This window comes from Gambusia affinis, linkage group LG12, assembly GCF_019740435.1.
Source record: "Gambusia affinis linkage group LG12, SWU_Gaff_1.0, whole genome shotgun sequence".
Lineage (NCBI taxonomy): Eukaryota > Metazoa > Chordata > Actinopteri > Cyprinodontiformes > Poeciliidae > Gambusia > Gambusia affinis.
In genome coordinates, this window is record NC_057879.1 from 7,533,499 (window position 1) to 7,556,765 (window position 23,267).

Here is a 23,267-nt window from a genome sequence, read left to right on the forward strand (position 1 = left end):
TGGCCTGTACAAGACAAGCTTTCTTCTCTTATGAAGCTCCATTTGTCTCCCCATGTACTCTGACCATATTCCATGATGTATCCAAACAGCATAATGCTTCCACCACCATGTTTTGCCAGGATGGTGTGATTATTGTTAGTGTTGGTTTTCCATCAAACACAGCAATTTGTATATGCCAGAAAGGCATCACCACATCATGATGCTGTCACCCCACACCAAATCCGTCTCAGTCTCATCTGACCTGATAACCTTCCTCTGAATGCTACATGGTTTTTTTGTCAAATCCACAAAGTCTTTCTACAATTTCCAAGAGTTTTCTCAGAAGCTTTATCCTCATCCCCTTCTCCACCTTGCCCTCCTCTGGCAGGTGAGTTAATGAACCAAATGCCGCCTGGTGCTTAGACAGAAGGGGCTTGACAAGGTTGACCTGGTAAACAGCGGGACTTAACTCGCAGCATCAGGATAATCAACACTGAGAGCCTCGCCGTCTCTGACATCCCATCGTCTAAACATGTTGATGCGCTTTGTGGGCTGCACTGTCCGAGGACTCGCAGTGTAACACACACACACACACACACACACACTCCTCCTCCACCACCCTCCCCAGTGCATGCTGCTCCAACCTTCTGCAAGCAAAGAGCTCCCAGTCACATCCCAACTCCCACCTACACACGCGCGCACACGCACACACACACACAAAGAGGGGGGGAGGGGGGGGACTCATAATAAATCCATAAAGTGCAGCGCGCGCACACTTAAAGGCTTAAAAATAGCTCGGAAAATGAACTAGACGCAGCGCGCGCTTCCAGTTAAAAGGCAGGTTTAGTTTTATGGACAGATAAGCGCCAGAAGTGAGCATCCACGCACAGAGATCGATAGGAGCACAGTTCAGGCAAGCAAGCGTGACAGTTTATCATTTTTAGTTTGTTTTGCGCTTCCAGCAAAAACACACACACAGGGCCGCATTATGCATACAATAATGCGGTCTTAAACTCGTTTTAAATCACATTCAGAGAGAGAGAGAGAGAGAGCGGAGGGTGTGTGTGTGTGTGTGGGGAGGGGAATAAAACATCCAGAGATCTGCCTCCCTGCGCATCCTCCTCGTTCGTTTCTAAAACCCGTCTCGACCCCACTCTGCTCCTGCTAAACTTACCTGTGATTTCCCTGCTCACGCTGACAAAGCCGGCCGCTGAGTTCTCCTTTGAGGCCATAGTGCGCCGCGCCGCGCTCCGTCCAGCCCTTCCGGCCGCTTCTCCGTCCTCTCTCAGATGTCCACTCGCTGACGGACGCTGTCCACTTCTTTGACGATCCCGCCTCCCCCGATCCTGTAAATATCCGGGCTCCGGCAGGTGCTCCTCGGCGTGGTAAAAGTCCGTAAAGTGAGACGAGGAGCGCTGCCACGGTGCGCACTTGCGATCTCCACTTAGGCACTCAGGAAAAGAGCAGAAGGAGGGAGGGAGAGAGAGAGAGAGAGACAGACAGAGAGAGAGAGAGAGAGAGAGAGACTGGTGACGATAGGGTGGTGGATGCCTGTTTTTTGTTTTGTTTTTTGTGGAAAAATGTAAAAGAGCACTCTGGGGCGAAATTGTGCAGGGCCTAAAATATGTGGCTCCCATCCGGTGGATGAGACAACAAAAGTAAGGGAAAAGGAAGAAAGGGTCTTAATTTGCAGCTGCATAGAAAATTTATTTAGTCTAAGTTCGATTAGTCCATCTTTATTTTTCAACATCTTTTCACAATGATGTAATTTGGTCCAGTACAAATATTTGACTGACACAGTCAAACACATTGAACTTTAATCTGATATTAAAGTTCAATGTCTGTCGCCCTCCAGACTGTAGAGGGAGACATAACTTATGTGTGTGACAGCTGTGATTTATAGTCACGTTCCTTAGAAACTTTTTATTTTAAAACACACTACACAAATCTCAGCCTGATACTATAGACTCACTCAGTGTCCAGTATGCGTGTAAAATCACTGTGATGAACCTACAGAAATTAAAGATACTTTTAAACTGATTACTTTAAATCAGTGTAATAAATTGAGTGTTTGAAGCAGGAAAAAAAATCACAGAGAGCAAAAATCAAGACCACAACAAACATACAGTAAGGACATAGACTGAGGGCAGGGTAGGAGGAAAACCCAGTGAATAATGAAAACCAGGAAGTTTAAATGCAGAGGAGATGAGATCAGTGACATGAGAACCAAGTGAGTCTAATCAGGGGACTGATGAACAGCTGAATAGAGGAAAGTGAGCGAAAGAAACTAATAAATAAGTATGACACGCAGAAAGCCGAACTAGACACAAGATCATCTGCAGATCAAAAAGAGGAAAAAGCCAAGCAATAACAAGAGAGAATAAAACAAATTGCATGGAGGAGAACCCAAGAAACAGGTAGAAACTGACAAAGAAACGAAACAATAGTGAGCAACACGAGTATAAATACGTCTTGGAAAAGAAACGCAAAAGAAAACCAGAAGCACACCTATCAATCACGGCAACTTCAGCCGTTGGAAGTATTTCTGGGCCCAAACACATCAATCAGGTTTCTGAATTCTCCCATCAGCGTTCAGTCATTCAGTTCCCCAGAGGCCAGAAACACTCGATTCATTTGATAGAGCCCAAATAAGTTTTTGCTTTGTTTTTCTTTTAAAGAAAACCGAAACATTAAAGGCCCGTGGATCTTGGCAAGTGGTGTCATTGTCATCCTTAGGCTTCAACAGAGAGCCAAACATTTCAACTTAGAGATCCAGACTCAGTCAGTGTTTACTGGTCTGTTTGATTGAATAAGAAGGTTTTTGCCATTTGCCAAGTAGTAAGTATCTTGCCTGAAGTAAATAACAGAGGGATTGTCATTTGAAGAGTCATGAAGGAATTCTCGTAAGACACTGGAAAAATAAAAAAAAAGCAGGATTTTGATCTTCAGGGCTCAAAGTGTTTCTGGTCAAAGAGTCTTTGTTGGTTCCTTATTGGTTCAGCCATCTCAAACAAAAGCTATCATTGCCAGAAACATCCATCCATCCATCCATTTTCTAATGACCCTTTGTCCCTAATGGGGTCAGGAGGGTTGCTGGTGCCTATCTCCAGCTACGTTCCGGGCGAGAGGCGGAGTTCACCCTGGACAGGTCGCCAGTCTGTCGCAGGGACACATTCACACACACACACACACACACACACACACACACACACACACACACACTCACACCTAGGGAGAATTTAGAGAGACCAATTAACCTGACAGTCATGTTTTTGGACTGTGGGAGGAAGCCGGAGAACCCGGAGAGAACCCACCATGCACAGGGAGAACATGCAAACTCCATGCAGAAATTGAACCCAGGACCTTCTTGCTGCAAGGCAACAGCTCTACCAACTGCGCCAGTGTGCAGCCCTGCCAGAAACATAAGACAATATTTTGTCATCATTGTGATTTGCTCATTATGGCAATTCACAAGGATGTGTTAAGTAGTCTGAGAAAGCAAAAGTTAACCAAGCACTTTCTGACATTTTCTGGAAACATTAAGCAGCTTCGTTTGCTGCTGTGACTCATGTCTGATAGTCTTTTTTTTTTTCCTCCAGCAATGAGCACCTCTACAGCTGTTCCAGAGACAAAATCTCATAACAAGAGCGGAGAAACTTGCTCCTCCTTACATCCGTGTCTGTCCGATGCTCCTGGTGACAGGTGGAGTTCGCAAAGCGTGACAGAAGTTAGCATCAACATGTTACATCAAACTCCCGCGGTGTGACGTGTTCAAGACCTTGACAAGTCTCACGGTGTCCGCCGGGCTTTTACTCAAACTGACGAATTAACTCTTCAGCCTGTCACCGAGTTCTGCAGGAGCCCGCTAATGACCCACTCTTTTAATTCAGGTGTGTCGGAGCAGAAAATGATCTATACAACAGAAAGGACACCGGCAGTCGAAGGCTAAAATAGCCTATCCTAGAAATATCCAGCTGAGAGCAGGGGCTGTTCGATGAGTTTCCACCATCATTCCTTCGTCGCAGGCTCAAAACTTTGCTAGCAGCCATTTTTTATATGCAAGATTGTTTTTTTGTCGCTAACTTTAGAAGAAGGCTTCCTCATCCTGACTGTCCATCCATCTTACCTGCTTAATTCATCCAGGGTTTCTGGTGGCTGTTGTGCGTCTCCAATATTTTTTACTCCTGTTCAGTCCAGTGATGTCTCTTGAATACAAACAGATTTTTGCCTTTTTTATGTTTTTAGAGCGCCGTCAGACAACTAGTACAAGGGAGAAAATGCAAACTCTAGAAGGGTCTCAGATGTTTGGAATTCAAAAGCAGGACCACAGCGTAGCAACTGCGCCGCCGTCAGCAAACAAACTAAAAAACAAAGATATTTCCTAAACGAGTCAGTCTGTGAATATATCTTGCAGAGTTGGCTGAGAGCACACAGAGATGGCATAGCAACACAACATTTTTTAGCTGAGAAAATAATACAAATGTAAACAACTGTTTACAAAAAAAAAAAAAGACATTAAAATGTAGATTTCCTTACAGGAAAGCTTGGAGGTTGAGTTCTGTTCTTAAAAAGGACTTAAATTTACTCCTCGGTTAGAACGTTTTGAAACTTATCAGTCACAACAACTTATGGAAATGCATGTGAGATCTTTCAGCAAAGAGATTTAAGTCATAGTGCTAAAAAAAATAAAGACCAATGTCAAACATGTCCATAGCAAAAATAAGACTCAAATGACAGAGAAAATCGCCAGAACATCTACAAAATTGGAGTAAGCAAAAGATAATACAAATTAAACTAGAAAAAGATGAAACAAAAACGAAAAAGAATTCAACTATATTCAAAAAGAAAACATTTAATCTATCTAAAGAAACGTGACCCCCAATCAAAAGGCCTTTCATTTTACACGTCACAGTGGAAGGCTAGTTTGCAGCCTTGATGAATGTGTTTTCAGACTTATTTTCCTGTAATAATACCAGGACAAAAAAGCAAAATAGAGCCATACATCAAACCGTTTTCACTTGGAGGCCTTCTCCTCACGGCCGTGATGGGATTTGCGGCGGTGCGTCGGGAGGCCAGGTTGGCGCTCAAGCCGAATGTAACGCTGATATGTGATTCATCCACTCGTCTGAGTGGCTGCTGCTTGTCAATGTCGGTGCTTGTGCAACATGGTTCAGCCGTTTTTATCAGCATCAGCCGATATTAGACGCCGCCGTTTAACTCTTTTAGTGCCATACATCACTTTCTAATATGACAGATCTGTTCAGGAGGACGCAAACAAATGAGCTGCAGCAGGTGCGGCTGTCTCCGGATTTTCAAAATAAGAAAAATATTTCTCCCTCCACCCTCCAGGGCTCCTGAGTTGTTCCACAAAAGTGAACAAGGGGGCGGGGGTCTGCCACATCCTCGCCTCATAACGTATGAGAGAGCTTTGTGTTTGCATCTCACCGAGAGTTGGTGCTGATGAAAGGAGAGCCAGAGGGGGGCATTATGACAGAAAGAAAACCGGGGTGGGGGCGTTGAAAGAGAAAGGCAAAGCGTATGAGGCTTGAATAAGAGGTTTATAGTCTGGGGGGGCTGTAACTGTCTCCAGGTTTCATCGGGTTAAAACTTCATCTCTGTTCAAAGGTGCTCTTGAAAGGAGCTGCCATTATTTATTCATCAGTGCTGCATCTCACGAATACGTAGGAGACGGGACTCTCAATTACTTGTCCGTCTACTGTATGCATATGAGTCTGCGGCATGAGCCTGAATGAAAGGATCCACGTAGGTTGTTTCTGAGGGAGCGACGTGTTCACAGCTGACCAAGAAGAAGAAATATTCATTGATGTTCTTTTGTTTTTACTGCAGATAATTGTTCTCTCTTCAGCACTGCATCACAGCTCATAAACACTCATGGAGAGAAAGAAAGTGAGCGCAAAGAGAGCCAGCTGAGTTGAGAAGGAGGATTATTAAAAAGCACTTCTTACTTCTGTGACTCAGTCTGCAGGTTGGGCTCCCGTTGGGCCGGCCTGCCTGTTCAAAGAACAATAAATCACGTACTGGGTAAACAGCACAGGGAGAGTGGTTCAATGCTGTAGCATTCAGTGGCCACAGACTGCATTCATCCCACTGGCTTTTTGGGATTCAAGATTGTTACATGAGATGCTTTAGTACATCTGACTGCTACAGGTGGGGGTGTGCACTCACTCTCCCTCTATATACTGGGTGACAGTAAAAGAAAAGCAAAAAATTCTAAAGTTGTGTTATGCTGCCCTCATCTGGATGGAAACATGTAGACATCCGGTAATGTTTTGAAAAGTCAGGATCTGTCTCATCATACGGCATCGTAGCAAGCAGGAGCCGGGTTTAAGTAGCAAGTCTTCAATATGCAAGCGGAGATGAAAAGAAGCAGACTGTGCAAAAAGGAACTGGTTGCGCGGACTGGACGTGCTGGTGGCAACTATTTTGGATGTTTCTCAAAAAAGTAACATACCACTTAAGCTTTTACACTTAAAATTTAAAACTAAATGCACTTTGAGACCGTTTTAAAGTGGCACATAATTGTGAGGTGAAACACATGATTTATGGTTTTGAAATTCTGTGATGAAGCTTTGTTAAGACCATATTTTGCCCATTCCTTCTGAACACCATTGCTTCAGTATGTGATACAGGACTGAACATAACTATAAAGCCCGATATGAGTTTGGACCGCTCCTTTAGATTACTACCCCCATTAAAGGCGTCTTAAGAATGGAAGATTAGAAATAGGTCTGTGACTTATTATCTACGATCCTTGAGGAAATAGTTGTTAACAAAATGTGTGTGCATTTAAATAGCAACGACCTGTTTGAAGAGTTGGTCACGTTTCAGAGCTCATCATAGTACTTGTGAAAGTCGCAAATGATTTTCTCTTGGCCTCAGATAACGGACTTGTGGAGTACCACAGGGCTCTGTGTTAAGATCAGTTCTTTTTACTACGTATGGTTCCAGTTGGAACAAAAAATAAAATTAAACCACATGAGAAAAATTTTCACTTTATGTCTAATGGTACTCAGCCATATAAATCCATAAATCCTGATGAATCCAATCCGTTAGGTAGATTACAGACACGTCTTGAGGACGTGAAAGCCTGGATGTCCCTAAACTTTCTGCTGTTTAATTCTGACAAGCAGAAGTTTGTATTTTTTTAACCAGAACTTCTGAAAAAGAAATGCTTAGCCAATCACTTGATCTGGATGATTTTAAATTGGCCTCTGGTAATGAAGTAAAGAACCTCAGTTTAACTTTTGACCAAATTAAACAAGCCTCTAGTTTCTTTAATCTGTGAAGCTCATAGCTGAAACAGTGGCGTTTGCCCAGTCGTTTGTGGCTCTGCCTCTCCCACTCAGGCTGCTGGAGTGTAAACTTTCCTTCACTTCCTTCATCTACTTCTCACCAGGCAGCATTATTTGCTATTTTTATACCGTTAACTTTATGTTTCAGGTAAGAAGTCTAAATGAAGAAACTCTGGTTGCTGCACTCACTAACTGACTTTGCAGCAGTCTCTGCACCTGGAAGAGCATGTTGCTATGACAGACGATTGCGTTGCGTCATTGAGTACAGCAAGTATCATTCTGAGCATGCATGTGCGACAATGGAAGATTTTGTTTTTACGTGACTCTTTTTTTCTTTCCACTCATAAAAGGTCAGAGTTGGAAAGTATATGACTATTGAAAGTCTTTGGGACACTTTTAGTTTTTTCCTGACCACAATGTGATTGAAGCTTTTTTTGGTTTTCAATGCATGTTACTGCATTTCTTTTTTTGATTATTTGAATTTGTGTGACTTTTTATAATTTCATTGCCCAGTTTTTCCTGAGCATAAAGGAACACATTTTATTTCTAAAAACAAAAAAAGAAAAAAAAAAGAATGCTTGTGGCCTCTTGGTTGTTTCTTTGATTAGAGTTTTCTTTGTGCTGCCTGGCAGTTTATTGCACTACGGCATGTTGGTCACACCTCGAGTGTGTGGTTGCCAAAGAAAACACGTAGGGATAGGAACAACATCACAAGATATTAAAATGAATGTGTCTCATTAGAGGAGTTGCAATATTTGTCAGGATTACTCTTCATTACACACCGAAGTGAGAATCTTGTCTACGAAATGGTTTTCTTCAAACTCCTGCATGGTGAAATCAAACAGAGACAGGATCTGAGGAAAAGCCTTACCAAGTGAACATAGTTTAGCGTAGCAGTCATATAAAGAGTACAGCCTAAAACACAATTAAGAAACATGAACTTATTAGAAGAGGCTCCTGAAATGGCAAGAACCTAATGAGCTAATTTAGAAAAGGCTCAGGTGAAGGGAAAATTGCCATGTCACTAGATGAATGAAGACCTACAGCTTTGGTTCATCAAGCAGCCCACGTTGTCCGTTAGAGCAGCTGAACAGGAGGAATAAGGTAGCTTTAAATAAACCGTCTTATAAATGAAACACAGAGTTTCATATAAAGATTGCTGCAGTTTTCTATAGCCTAACATTTTTAGCAGACGCGCTGCACAGTTTGTCCTCGATATCTAGGGCCTCCCGGAGGCATTCGTGTTCCTCGGCCTTTTGCTGCGTCGACCCCGCTCCGGAAAGCCAAATCATAAGCGGCCAGTTGCTAAATGAGCCCGCATGCAGATTGGGAGCGAGCGTGAAATAGCTGGCTACACACACCGGCAGCTCGACTGCCTGTGTGTTCAGTTCCCCACCAGAGGCTATACGCTCCACTTTGGCTGGGTTCCCGCTGTTACAACACTCCACTTCCTCTTATTCATCTTTTTCTTACAAGTTTGCCTCAAGAGAGAGGAAATAAAAAAGCATTGGGCAGTAAGTTGGTGAATTATTTGAAGTAACACGGGCGGGCGGAAAGGAAGGGGGCACTTTTAAGGCCGGAGAGTGGATAACAGCGTGAGCCGGACTCCTCGGCTTTCCATCTCATGGCTCCACTGATCTGTTAATGTCACACATTGAAGGCCTGAAAAGAGCACTGATTGGACTCTACAGCCTGAAGGGCTTCCCTGTCTTTTCTCAGACATCGACGACGACTTTGATACGAAGATAACTGCTGAGATTTGACATCACCCCACGATGAGACCTTCACTTGAATAGCTTTCAGTCACACCGTTTACGAGTTTGATGTGGGAAAAAGTCAGCTGCAAATATGAATATGTAGTTTTTCAGCTAAGAGCTCCTCTGGCCTGCAACCCTGAACATTTTTGGCAAATTTTTAAAAGTTAAGACAAAAAATCCTGAATGACACAATCAATAAATGCCAACAATTGGCATCACTGATGCCAATTATAATCCATCATTGGCATTACGGTGTTGGAAACCGATATTTAAATCATACATAAAATTGAGCTGATTTCCGTTTTTTTGTATTTAAAGTGCGTGTCAGCTGGATGAAGAAACCTTTTAATGAGCATTACATTATTTTATTGTATCGGGACTTCATTTTTGGTGAGTTTGCAAGCATTTTGACCAAAAAAAACAAAACAAAACAAACAAAAAAAAAATCAGAAAAAAAAAGAGGTGCACTTGAATTCTGGTTTTCAAGTCTAATCTGTCCAAAAGTCGCTTGATGATGATGACACTGGTGGCTGCTAATGCTATTTTAAAATCAAACATTTTAAAAATAACTACTGTTTGCTCATAATTCGTGAATAAAGTTGTCCAAATATCACATACTGCAAATAAGAGGGCTGAAAATTTGTAACACTGACAAACTCAAAGAATACATGCAACCGGATAAGTTCTGGAAGCTGTTCATGAGCAACGCGATATCTCATTCACCACCGTTCACCTAAACGCATCACATTTTCATCATGGCTTTTGACCCAGCCGGACGCTTATATTGAGCTGGGTTCTGGTTCTGCTGGAGGTCTCTTCCTGCTAAAGGGGGAGTTTCCACTGTCCTCTCCACTGTTACCACATGCTCTGTATGACAAATTGCTGTAAAGTCAACAACAACACAAGCCATCGTCCACCGTTTCTACGTCCAGGAGGAGTGAATGCTGCAAGTCACCGACTCGATGCCATCTGCTGGGTTTCCTTAGAAACCTTTCAAACTACTTTGAATAATTAAATTTAGCCTACAATAGTGTTTGATAACTAGTATCATTTGGAAGGAAATTGTTTTTAAGTAAAGTCCCTGAAGATGACATTTGTTGTGAATTAGCATTATATATAAAAAAGGAAAGGCCATGATGGACACAGAAAGAGAAAAAGTGGACAGAGAAATGATTCATTATGTGCTCCAAAAGGTGAACACAGAAGCCGTCCATCTGGTTCTGCTGTTTTATTTTATACTTCCACAAGGCGGGGATATAGCTCACCTTTGAGGCTCATTTAATTTCATTGTATTTTTGCACTCAAGATGGAAAAAGAGTGTAAAGGGACTGCTTAGGGGTGAAACTAGGTGAAATAAGCTCTCAAAAAGAATTGTAACATAGTTGTAAAATTATTATTTTTTGTTTGTTTTTGCAGTGTTGACAGAAAAAACAAGATTGACAAGAGGAAAAATTAAAAACCTCAAAAGACACTTGTGTGGCCAGTAGTTTGTTATTACTATTAATGTTTTGATTTATTTTAATGGAAATAAATCAATCTTGAATTCAGCTAAATTTCTACTTTACTGGTTTTGTTCTGTGTCATTTGCTCATTTCTGTCCCTGAATTTGTGAATCGTAGCAATTTCATCCTCATCGATGTGTCATTGTGACCTCCTTCCCACATATTGTGAAAAACGACAACAAAAAGATACTCAATATCACAGATTACTGCCACTTTAGAGAGCAATTTGTAAACGGTAGCGGCAGGATCATGCTGTGAGGATGTTTTTCCTCAACAGGGACAGGGAAGCTCGTTGGAGATTGAAGGAAAAATGTGGGAAGTTAAGGGAAAATCCTAGAGGAAAGCCTACAAAATCCAACTGAAAATCTGAGGCAAGGCTTGGTTTTCGGAAAAATAGGCAACATAATAGGTGTTTGCAAGAAAAAGGACAACAAACCAGGAGGGATGGGCCACAATCTCAGCACATTATCATGTGAAGCCTCAGGAATAACTCAGGTATTTGACCCAAGTCACAGAGTTTCAAAGCAAAATTCCAAAAACTAAATATTCATACAGTTGAAAAGGCAATTCCGTTAAATACTAAAGGAAAGTTTTTCAAACTTCTAAATCTGGCAAAAGATGAAACAGGAAGATTAATCTGGTATGTTACACAGCTTGCAGGAGAAAAATAGCTATGTGTATTTTATACGATGTATGTATGAAAAAAAAAAAAGGTAAACTCTGTTTTATAATCAACACAACACAAATTATCGAAAAATTCGATGTCAACATCTCCGGCATTTCTAAACCCAGAAAACGCGAGAGGCTGAAGCCGCAGCAGCAAAACTCTCTGCGAGTCTTTATGTCAGAACAGGAGCCTGATGACAAATCCATTGATTTTTAGACAAACATTAACTGCTTTCTCTCTGAAGGGAGTCAATAATACATCAAAGTGAATTTGCAATCCAAGCACTTTATCTCAGCTGCCAGACTGTTGCACAGCATCGACGGCACAAGAAACAGAGGCTTGAAAATGTGACTAAATGGATGTTATCGCTGGCCAGCAATACTTCACAGTCCTATTACCCTGATGGTTAAGAAAGAGACTCCATCGGTCACCGGATATTTATAGTGCTAAGGCATGCACTAAATGCTCAATACAAAATGAACCCTCAATAAAAATCACTAACACTTCTTTCTCTACATTAAAACACCTTTGGAGTGTCTTTTGCTATAAATGGGAAGATCATTTTAATGTTTGTGTCCATCTGTGTTTTTTTTTCATTTTTTTAATCAGCCATGTTTTGAAAGCTAATGAAAAAACTGGCACGAAATCAGCTGAGTGCTTCCTCATATTCACCTTGAGTCGCTGCCATCAGGGTGGGTTAAGACATTTCTTACTGTGACAAACAGCTAATGAGGGAAAAAACAACAGCAACAAAACTTTAAGACCTGAAAATAATATCTAAAGAATATGCAATTTTCATGCAGATATAATATGGGTCAGAGATTCACCCTTCAGCACGACAATAACTCAACACAAACAACTAAAGTCAAATAGCTGAGATGAAAACAATTTGTGAAAATGTCCCAAATTTCAGGCCTTAGTTCAGTTATGAATCAATGGCATCACTTGGAAAAGTCATTTTAAGGCCTGTTTGTTTTGCTTTGAGGGATTTAGAGAAGAATGAGAAAAGAAAAAAAAATTACTGTTTCTACACATCCAAAAACACCAAGTTTTATCGAGTCTTTTTGATCTTTAGTGCAAACAACTTAGTACACTTGAAATAACTAAGTAGAAAGATGTAGGAGCTTGGTGATAAGTCAATAATAATAATAATCAAAGCTGCAAGCAGCCTTGAACGGCCCTTGCAGCTCAGCGGCACTCCGGCCTCCTGGAGACAGCGGGCGCGGCCGCCAGCCATTGCAGACGCTCTCGTGGAGTTCCCGCACCCGTCGACAAGGCACCAAAAATCTGGTGGAGATCCACTGATGCAGTGAGGAGATAATATATCTCAGCTGTATCATATAGCTGATGGAATAATAATGTCTGTTAGACAAAATTAAATATTTGGGTTTATTTTGGTTCATCGGAACCAGAACATCAAGGTTCTCATTGTTGAGTGTCCCTTGCAGCTGTGGTCAACTGTTCACTGCAGATCAGCAGAGAGTTCATCACAGCTGCTGCTGCTCAGGTCCTGCCCAGTGAGGAACAGAGCAGATGATGGAAAAGCTCACTACTTGGTTTAGAACTGAACCAGATATTAAGTGGTTAGTACACAAACTGCCAGTGGAAAAACTCCTTAAAGCTTTGACATATTTCATGCGAAGTGCCAAAACTGGAGCTTATTGAGCCAATTTTATGACAAAAACTGCTTCATTTTGTTAGTAGTAAGGCTGCATGTATGCTGAACTCAACACCAGACGTTGCTCAAACTATTTCAGCAGAGCTCTGTGCAAAGTGTTCTCTGATTGGTCAGAGGTTTGATGCCATGCTGATGTGGGAATGCGCTTGGATAGCAGTGTTGATAGTTCTCTTCGTAGCACATAAATCTGCACCTTTCCATTGTGAGATTAGTTGTAAGGTGCTGAATGAAAGAAGTCTGCTGCAGCTTGGTGCAAACGTTGAGACCAAAGCTTGGACCAATGTTTTTAATGTATGTGATCCTGATTCTGCATATAATAATGAGATTTATGAATTATCTGAAGCTATTAGCACAAATATTCCAGACAGAACTGTCATTAACAGGAAAAATCAACAAATCCCCTGGTTTACCGGATACTGAATTGTATTAAACATAAAAACAAACTGTGATCACTAGGGTTTAAGAAATGGTAGTGATTTTAATAAAAGGAAGTATCACTTGTATAAAAAGAAGTTGCTTGTGTTTTTCAGGAGTGAATAAACAGAAAATTATTTGCAGACTTCTGAAGCAGCTTTCCAGAGCATAAAGTTCACTATATATCCCACATTGCCAAGCTCTTTCTACTTTGTGAGACTAAATTTAATTTATGTTAAAACAGCCTGCCACAGAAACCTAAAATTCTGCAGGCAACACTTTGGACAGCTTAATGGCAGTACAAAGGTGTTTACATGGAATTGAAGATATCTTTAATTATTATTATTATGAGTCATTCCAGACAGTCAAATATAATTTTGTCAGGTGATAGTTCGACTTTTAGATATGTCGATTGTTGCTACTGAGTGCATGTTACAATTTCCAGCCACAGTTCTTGCTGCAGCAATTAGACAGGGAACTATTGCACGAATGAACCCTTACAACAAAAACCCATGAAAATCACATGTGGTTCCCATTTTCCACATGTGATAAAGTATTTTGTTCATGTGATTCATAGTTTATTCAACATGTGAATCACATGTGATTTTACCACGAAGCGTTCCAAAAACCAACCAACCAACCAACAGTTGGTTGGTTTTTTGCTCACCACTCAAATTTGCATCAGTTCGTTTGGACTCATTTTACAATTGTCTCCTACGAGTGGCGCAAAAAGTGAGTATGCACTGTATGCAACGCATAGGGGAGCTGCACTCGAGTGGGCGCTAAAACTGTGGGGATTTTTTTTTCCTAGTCAGCCTTTTATGTACTTACAGCTATTTGTGTATGAAATAATCAATAACAGAGGAACAGTACTGAATAGGCGCCCTTCCCATACTGGTAGCTTGGGCAGCGTCCCTTCTAGAACGCGCCGAGACGCGTTTTTCTTTTAAATGTGAATTGTAGTAATGCACTCGCCAACAGGGAGCTAAAGATGGGGCGGCAGAAAAAAACTCCGGGGCACAAAATAGAAAACGGAAGAGGGGGAAGGATAAAGGTGTTGGAGAGACAAAGAAAAGCTTTTCAAAGTGGTTGAAAGACAGAAGGTAAGTAATGTCAGTGTGTCAACAAGAGAGTTGTAAATATTCAGGTTAGCTTAAGCTAGCCTAAAATAACAGGTGTTTGTTGTTGTCTCCGCCCCGTATTGAACCAATACGGGACGCGATTTATGCCGTATGGCTAAAAGTGTCTGATAGACATACCTATAACACACATCTCAACAATAAGTGTAATAATATTGACCAAAACACGGGAACTAGTAAGGTCAGCTAAATTGCTGATCTTAGTATCTTCCTTCACAATGCACATATTATTCTCACATAAAACCCCCCACACCCCAAAAATGTGTTGTGATAAAATCTGTGATTTTAACATCAAAATAAACACTTAAGCCGGGTACGCAATAAAAAGCCTCTGACGGAGTCGCCACAACAGTTTTTAAAAGTTCGTCAGTGAATTCAAGGGTCCATCTTTTGCAAGTGGGGTGGAAATACAGCGTTCGCGTTCATGCATTAGTAGGAATTAGAGTTAAAAGGCTCCACAGTTAAGCACACTCCATTTAATTCAACAGCGTCCCTTTGAACCAACTGAAGTGGAAGAGAGGGTAAATGTTGGAGAATTTAAATCCGTGGCAGATACACATGGGAGTCATGATTATGGCAGAATCTACCTTACAGCTGGATTTACTCATTGGATGATGCAACTCCCCTGTATGTTCGGGAGTGTCTTTATTACAAAGCGGCACTTTAAATCCCCGTGTGCTACATTGTTGAGCATTGCGATTTACAACGCAACACAAAGTTATTAGACTGCGCAGATGACATTGGGCTATAGTCTAAATCGTACGTAAAGGATTTCTGCGGTCCAGAGAACCTCAGCTCAGCGAGCAGTTCAGCGGTACCTGCAGATCTTTATTGATTCAGACATTAATTTGCTCTGCCCATCTGGTCCCTCTGCGAGGCCAGAAATCCTGCCTTTGCCAGCCCGCCACGCACACTCAGAGCAAAGCATGACTAGCAAAACGAGTCTTGTTTTGGCTGAAAATGATCTGAAGGAAAATGAGAATAACTAATGTGGTACTCATTCACAGCAACAAAGCGGCAGCCCTATCGTGTCAGGCAATAAGCATAGTTAATGCGGTTGGGTTCTCCAGGGACCTGACTGTGCATTCACGAGCAGGAACATTAATGAGTGCAGAAATGAAAAGTTAAATTGATGAGTGAATGAAAAAAAAGAAAAAAAAAGCACCACACCAAAACAACAGAGTAGATTTCACTTAACGGAGTAGCTCGTGTTTGTCTCCTTAACAACAAAAGGCTTCTGATCTCGATTAGTTTTGTGTGGGGCGGTGATGTTTTAGATGTCATCGTCTTACATTTGGAGGAGGAAGTCTGCAGTAAGGAAGAGCGTTAATTCGTGTCAATATATTTCTCACTATTTCTTGTTTTCCAGCTTAGCGTAGCTTACACTGACGTGTTATAGAAATGGGCTGCTAACTTTTGAAATGTTGCAAATAAAAAAAGCAAATTTGGAACATTTCCGTTTACTTGATACTATGCTGTAAAAAAAAAAAACAAACAAAAAAACCAGAATGCTGAGGTTGTGAACTAGCATGGAGTCCACATCTCAAAAAAATTGAGTTAGACCTCTGGACTTAGACATTTTCTGAGTATTGTGCCTCTTGTAAGGCACAGACCTGCCAGTGAATGGGACAGTTTGTTATGTCAGAACTTGTTTGGCAAATCTGGGAAAAGCTCAAAAGCTCCTTGTGCGAAATTAAGGAAAATATTTCAAATTTTGCCATTTACGTCAACCTATGCTAATACCAGTGACGTGCGGTGAGGTTCATAGCTGGTGAGGCACTGACGTCATCAGAATCAGATTTGACCAGTTTACAGGTTATGTTTCACTTCTGCATCCTTACACATACAAACTGTAGCTCACAAACACACATATTATCTCCTGCTTCGATTGAAAGTCCACTTGAGAAAACTTTTTAGTGTTGTAATGTAGTCATCCATGTCGAAAGTCGGGATAAGCGAGAGGAAAAATCACTATCTCTATTATAATCTATCGCTGCACTTGACTTCCCGAATCGTTAGCCTAGCTCGCTGTCACTTACTCGGCAGTTGAGGAGTGAACAAGACGCCTGGGATCTTGAGCGCCCTGCCATGAGAGAACTGCCTGCCTCGAACCTGTTCTCTGCCGTTTATAATCGCTCATTACACGAAACACGTTACACAAACACAGTTGGTGACAAAAAGCACTGTACATTATATACATAAGCTAAATTATTGGAAATAAGTTCACATATTAAATTTGTTTAAACCATTTTATTGACGCCGTACAGCAACATGCTCTCTCCGCTTAGCAGCCAGCGCAGAGCCAGGGGTTGTGAATGGGAAAATAAGAAAATTCAGCGATTTTGAACAAATAAAAATCGAAATTGGTGAAGCTACATGAAAAATAAATATTTTTTAGTACAAACCACCGGATGAATATAACAATTTAAATTACTTTATGATTATATATTTTCTTTCTTTCCATGATGGCTGGTGAGGCACTGCCTCACCTGCCTCCCCTGACCGCACGTCACTGGCTAATACGATATTTCAAAGTGTGCTTAAAAAAAACATGTTAATTGAAACATGGGTAGAAATTGACCACCTTTTCAAAAGTTGATTTGAAAATATCCTTTCCATGTATAGAGTCAAAGCAATGTTTAAATGTTTTTAAACAGTTCTTTAACATCCAAACTGTGTATATTCTTGCAAAGCAGAACAGTTTTATTTCAGAAGACATTCAGTAAAATGGGAGGGTGTTTTTGTTAAGTTTTTCTCTTGACATTTCCAAGGTGAGCTGAGCGACTCTGTGCGTTTTCACAGTGGAAAGTCAGGGAGGTCCTGACAGAGCACCTTTTCTGGCTTTGTCTCTTGGGAAACCGCCGCAATGTTACGTTTTGACACCTCTTCCAGAGAAAAGGTTGTACATAAATTTTACAAGACGACACAGCTTCATTATTTATTTAGTCTTTATCCAAGATAGAAATGACACCTGGCTTGGCTTATCAGACCCAACCTCACCAGAAGGAAATACATAATTATGACAAAATGCTCGAGTTGTGACAATCATCACCAAGATTGTTTATTGTTTTTATTAATTTGGACCTAAGCTGTTCCTGTAGAAACGCGACATACTTACAGTGTCTTGCCATGTTAATCCTTTATACATTTTGCTACATTACATTCACAAACATAAATGCGTGTTGCTGAGATGTAAATTGGTCAACACAGATTTGTGCAAGTTGTGGATAGAATGAGTATGATCCACATTTTTTTACACTTTTATCTGTAACTGAAGCAATGTAAATGTTGGGACATGTCTCTATGGGCTGCAGAATAGAGTTATGAGTGTTGCCCCGCAGCAACATTCTGGAGTTGTTCTGCATGTAGTTTGCATGTTTTGCGTGTGCATCAGTGTGTACGCATGTGTGTGTGTTCATTGGCTTTTGTCCTGTTTATGATTTATGGACGACCTTTCCAGGGTGTATACCCTTCCTTTTGTCCAACGACCGCTGGAGATGGGGACAAATCGACTTTGGAGCTTTTTGACCGTTTCTCAGATTAATGTTCTCCTCATCTGGCCTCTAAACTTGAAGATAAAAGTCATGAACATTGTTTACCTACTAGACAATCTCCACTGGCAGCACTGGAATTCATTTTACAGTATCAAAGTGGACAGTAAATATAAATCCATGCTGAACGTTTAAGAGGTTTCTTTTCGTTTCACCTCATAAATATCAACTACGTTGTGTTGGTCTGTCAAATAGAATCTCAGTGAAATACATTAAAGTTGAAGGTGCAACTCAACAGAACGAACGCGTTTGAATACTTTTAAGACCCTGTGCCTGTTTGGATCAATCTATGAAACAATGACAAGGGAAAAACAAACCGGCGCAGCAACATGTTAGAAGATCAGCAACATCATTTGATTCAACAACAGAACAAAAAAAAGAGTCAATAAGGCTGAAAAATGTGCAGGTGAGGATATACGGCTCAAGTTTCTTTCCAACAAGTCTTTTAGTGTTCCTGGTTTTACTTCAGTCAGCCAATTTCTCTGCGCCTGGTTTATTTCACACCAACCGTACCTCTGTACCTCATCAGCACGTCGCCGATCGATCAAAGGCTCCAAATCAAATTACCGTTTCAATAATCAGTGAGCAACAAAACACACCAAGAAGAAATTCCCATGTTTTCTTCTATCTACAACATGAACTTGCTTTCTTATTTCAGGGTTTCAAATGAAGACTGAGGGAAGAGCGGAGACCAAGTGTGGGAGAAAAACCGATGCATTTTGCGATTATTTAAAAAAAAGGAAAATTTTTCAAATACCTTTAAAATTTGAAAAATGTTCCCATTATTCCATCCATCAGTGAGCAACAAAACACACCAAGAAGAAATTCCCATGTTTTCTTCTATCTACAACATGAACTTGCTTTCTTATTTCAGGGTTTCAAATGAAGACTGAGGGAAGAGCGGAGACCAAGTGTGGGAGAAAAACCGATGCATTTTTGCGATTATTTAAAAAAAAAAAGGGAAAATTTTTCAAATACCTTTAAAATTTGAAAAATGTTCCCATTATTCCATCCCATCCCATTATTTCTGCACCTTCTAAGCATGTTTTCACAGAAAAGGATTTTTTTTTTTTCAGGAGAGGATCCGTGGTAATTACTTGAATCCTTGGAACTCACACAAAGTGTCCAGAAATATAACAATTTTTACAAGGACATGTATTTGCTGGTGTGTGCGTGTGCGTGCGTGTGCAACTCGTATATTTAATTCAAGTCATATCTGGTCGAGTGCTGCATTAATTAAAAAATAACAGGGAAAATGTATCCAGACGCAGGCAGTTCAAGTGCCCTTAAATATGGATGAGAGCAGCTACTTGTTAAAGATGAATTCTGCTTAGAAACTATGTTACTGTTTTATTGTAGTGGCCATGAGGCACGTTGTGATAAAGAGCTAAATGCTGCTTATTTTAAAACCCGACAGTGCCCTCTACATTATGTTATATTGCCAAAAGTGTTTGCTTGACAACTTCACATACATAAACACGAATGACATTAAATCCCACGGCTTAAAAATGGGATTTAATACATTGTTACCACATTGTTTGCAATTACAGTAGCTGCAACTCTCCTGTAAATACTTTCCATCAGCTTTATAAATGCATTCATGGGAGTTTTAGCCCGTTTTTCCTCATGTGCATTTCTGACAAGTCAAGTTTATTTGTACAGAACATTTCAGCAGCAACGCAGTTCAAAGTGCATTGTGCTGTGCAGTCGTGAGTTATGACACTAGCAAATGAAAATTACGTTTTCTCTAATGACACCGTCAAAATCCTCAAGCAAACACATGTCAAATGTTGGTCAATGTTTCACTCTTTAGTAATCAAAGGCAACTCTAAACTTTCACCAAACTTTACACTTCACAAGTGTTGTTCCCCTGACAACTGACAAACCTAAACTAATCCACGGAGTTGCTAAAGAGCGAGGCATAATTGGATACTCCAGAGGTAGGTGTGTCACAATAACAAATTTTGCTGGATGACAAGCAGCAAAATCATCCAGTAATACTGTTCCAGATATTAATGCGATAAATGTTATTTTGAGACCATATTCAACTAACATAGTAGTAACAACAATAAATGCTTATTGATGAAAGTATACACACTCAAAGACGAAACAAACTCTTTTATAGAAAACATTTAAACGCTGGAACTAGGAAACGTTTCAAATATCCAAAACAAATACAAACAATCAAAATAACAATAACTAAAATGGCTTAAGGAGTCTCAGCTACCAAAATTGCATTTCAAAAACTAATAGCCATTTAGCTTAAACAGAGAAAACGGGCAAAGGTAGCAGGTAACACAAACTAACGTCTTTGTACTGGACGCCAAATGTTTGCAGCGTTTCTCAAAATCCCGGCTTTTCGACGTTTTAGCGAAGCTCTCTACACACCGTTCCTGAGGCCCGTACCTACTGACGCAGGGAGTTGGTGACATCTATGCCTACGATCCACCGAGTCCACTGTGAAATTTTAGAAGCACACCCACTTTGTGGCACAGTCGCTGTCAGAAGTTTCAAGAAAAAATAGAAAAAGCCGTGTCACATTTCACTGAGAAGATTTTTCATTTTTGAAGCAGACTGTAAGGACTGGACAGTCGTGCGAGGCACACCATGATGATTAAATGAAAATCTATATTGAATTCCCCCAGCCGAGCCGTCTGCATGTCTTGGTGTCGGATTTTATACATTTGTGGCCGTGATGACTGGAACGCTGGGATTTAATGATTTGGAGCGATATTTCTGGCAAGATAGTGTACTGACAACCCTTGTAAAGATGTATGAGGAGCCTTAAAATAACTTCACGTTTCATTGCAGTTGCATCATTTCACACTGAAAAAAATGAAAATCAGGGAAAAATCCAACTGTAGTGTAGTTTGAGTTCATATAATCATCTGGGAGAACATCTGGTAATAAGAAATGTATTTTTTGTCAACGTTTTTCAGTTGATTAGATTCTGTAAATTTCTAATTAATTGGTGTCTACGTTGATCTGTTTTTTTTTTCTTCTCGTTTTAATGTGATAGCACAAAAATGATCATTTCTTTTTCTCCCCATTTTCCCTCCCACTTGGTGATCAGGATGGTAAGACACACACACACACACACAAAAACCAAATCTCACAGTTGGAGAACTGCAGCAAAGACTCCACGTCCTCCAGAACAACAGTAAGATGCCGTCTCCATCCCAGCTAGCTGACTGACAAAAATACATAACAAAAATAATTATTTTCTGCTGTAATATAAACATTTAGTTTGCTAAACTGTGGGATCCTGTGCTTTCCTCAGATGAGATTAGAATTGAGTTTATCCTCAGAACCTCATTCTGCGCATAATGGCCATGTCACTCCTTAACCTAAAGCTTTAACAAAACCTGTGGGATGTGCTGAGAAAAAGAGATAATAACAGAGAGAAGAGATTAAACATTGCAGGATAGTAGTTCTCAAGGAATGGACTTGTGCACCACTGTTCTAAACAGATTGTGCAAAGAAGAAGAGTGAAATGTAGTTTTCCCTTAAATGCTCTAAAATGGGAAAAGGCTGGAATGACAAGAGCTGTCCTATTGACAAAAGTGGGATTGTACAAAGTATTGAAAGCAGGGCTGCCAAGAACCGTTTCGGGACAAATTTAGTTTTTCACCCCACTGAATAGTCAAATGAATGGATTTTCTTCTAATTGTTTATGTGAGATTAATCTGCTGAAATCATACAATCCTTTTTCCGTTTTTTTTTTAACACACCTTTTTCAATGCATGCAAAGAGCAAATAAGTAAACATTTATTACTTTAGCAAGCGTTAAAATGCTCAAAAGCAGGAAAAGTCTTTATCATTCGCAGATGGAAAAAAGCTTGTGATGAATTGTGGGTGATGGTATGGGATTAGCAATGATGTGTTTAGGATTAGACGCATTTATCCCCCTCTTAAATCTTAAATGCGTTTATTTTTGGCAAAATTAGCCAAATAAAAGGAGACGTTTTTTTTCCTGGAAAGTAATGCGGATACAGGCTTGGGGAACTCATACACTGTAGATATTTCTTTGTGGTTGTATTTTAGTTTTAAAAAGTGCAACGCAGTGGAGAGTCTTCAAATTCGTGTGCCGCTGGCCTGTCTTGATGACAGATGGACCATTGTTTTTGACGGCACTGAAGTTTAAGTCTTAAAAATCTGCATGTCATCCTGGAAAACCTTACACCAAAGTTGCTACTAAAAGCTCTTGAGACCCCAGAAATAAATGCAGCAGGAGTTTAGATTCTCTAGAGGTACGTATATTTTTTGCTCTTGGTAGCAGATAACTGGAATAACCAACAACACAACAATGGGGGCTTTTGCCCTCCCATGACTTTTATTATCAAGCTGTCGTCACTCAACATCTTATGTTGCTGTGCATTAGTTTATAAAAACACTTTTCATTGTGGGAACAAATGTAAAGAAAGGAACTATGTAAAACATCAAATCCTGCCACGTTTAACATGTTTAACACAGCAAAAACACAAAATTTCACCAAGTATTTTGGTCTAGTTTCTTGTGAAAATATCTTAGTACCCTTGATATAAGACAAACCTGACTTACAAGCAACTTTTCAACAAAATAAAGGAGCTCGTTTTAAGTCAATAATTCCTTAATAATGATTAAATGAAAGTACCACTTCCACTGGCAGATTTTTAACATGTAACAAGATTATAAGTGAAATAATCTGACAGTGGAATTAGTATTATTTTCTTAATCAACATTATGGAGTTGTTAACTTAAACCAAGCTGCTATATTTTGCTAAAACGTTTTGTAAGTTAGTTTTGACTTAAAGTGTACCAACATATTTGAAGTAGAAAAATACTTAGCAAGACTTTTTTGTTTTTGTGGTGTAGTAAGTATGTGACTTGTTTTTGTATTACGTTTTACATACCCTGTGTGTTTTCGTTGAGGGAAATTTAAAATGTACAAAATTCGCGGTCCTTACCTCATAAGAATGGCGTAAATTGCCAATAATTAGCGTCACAGCTTTGTTTCGTTTCTTCTTCCTCTTTTTTTATGGCGGCTGGCTGGTAAGCGTTCAGGTGTCCATTACCGCCATCTACTGGAATGGTTGTTTCTTTTTCCTTTGTGCTTATTGTCCTATTTTTGCCAGACTATTGCGATCAGGCAACAATCCAGAAAGCGTTAGAGGAACGACAGGAAGACAGGCGGAAACCGGTGAGAACAATTAATAATCAGCAGCAGTCTAGAGGGACTGGAGGGGCAGTGAGGAGGAGCATCAACATGACAGGAAATTATGAGGCTT

General features: G+C 40.3%; 1 protein-coding gene across 7 annotated transcripts in view; it reads right to left on the reverse strand.

The window, feature by feature from the left end:
* carmil3 (capping protein regulator and myosin 1 linker 3) overlaps positions 1–22,966 on the reverse strand; it is a 128,754-nt gene extending 105,788 nt beyond the window's left edge. For 3 of the 7 annotated variants that reach the window (XM_044133283.1, XM_044133280.1, XM_044133278.1), the window contains exon 1: positions 1,154–1,886. In XM_044133283.1, coding sequence (XP_043989218.1) covers positions 1,154–1,616 — 463 coding nt within the window. In that variant the 5' untranslated portion in view covers positions 1,617–1,886. Of the gene's footprint in view, positions 1–1,153; positions 1,887–22,946 lie in introns of those variants that run through there. The other 4 variants (XM_044133279.1, XM_044133281.1, XM_044133284.1 and 1 more) reach the window with 3 other exon arrangements.
* Between the last annotated feature and the right edge of the window lie 301 nt (positions 22,967–23,267).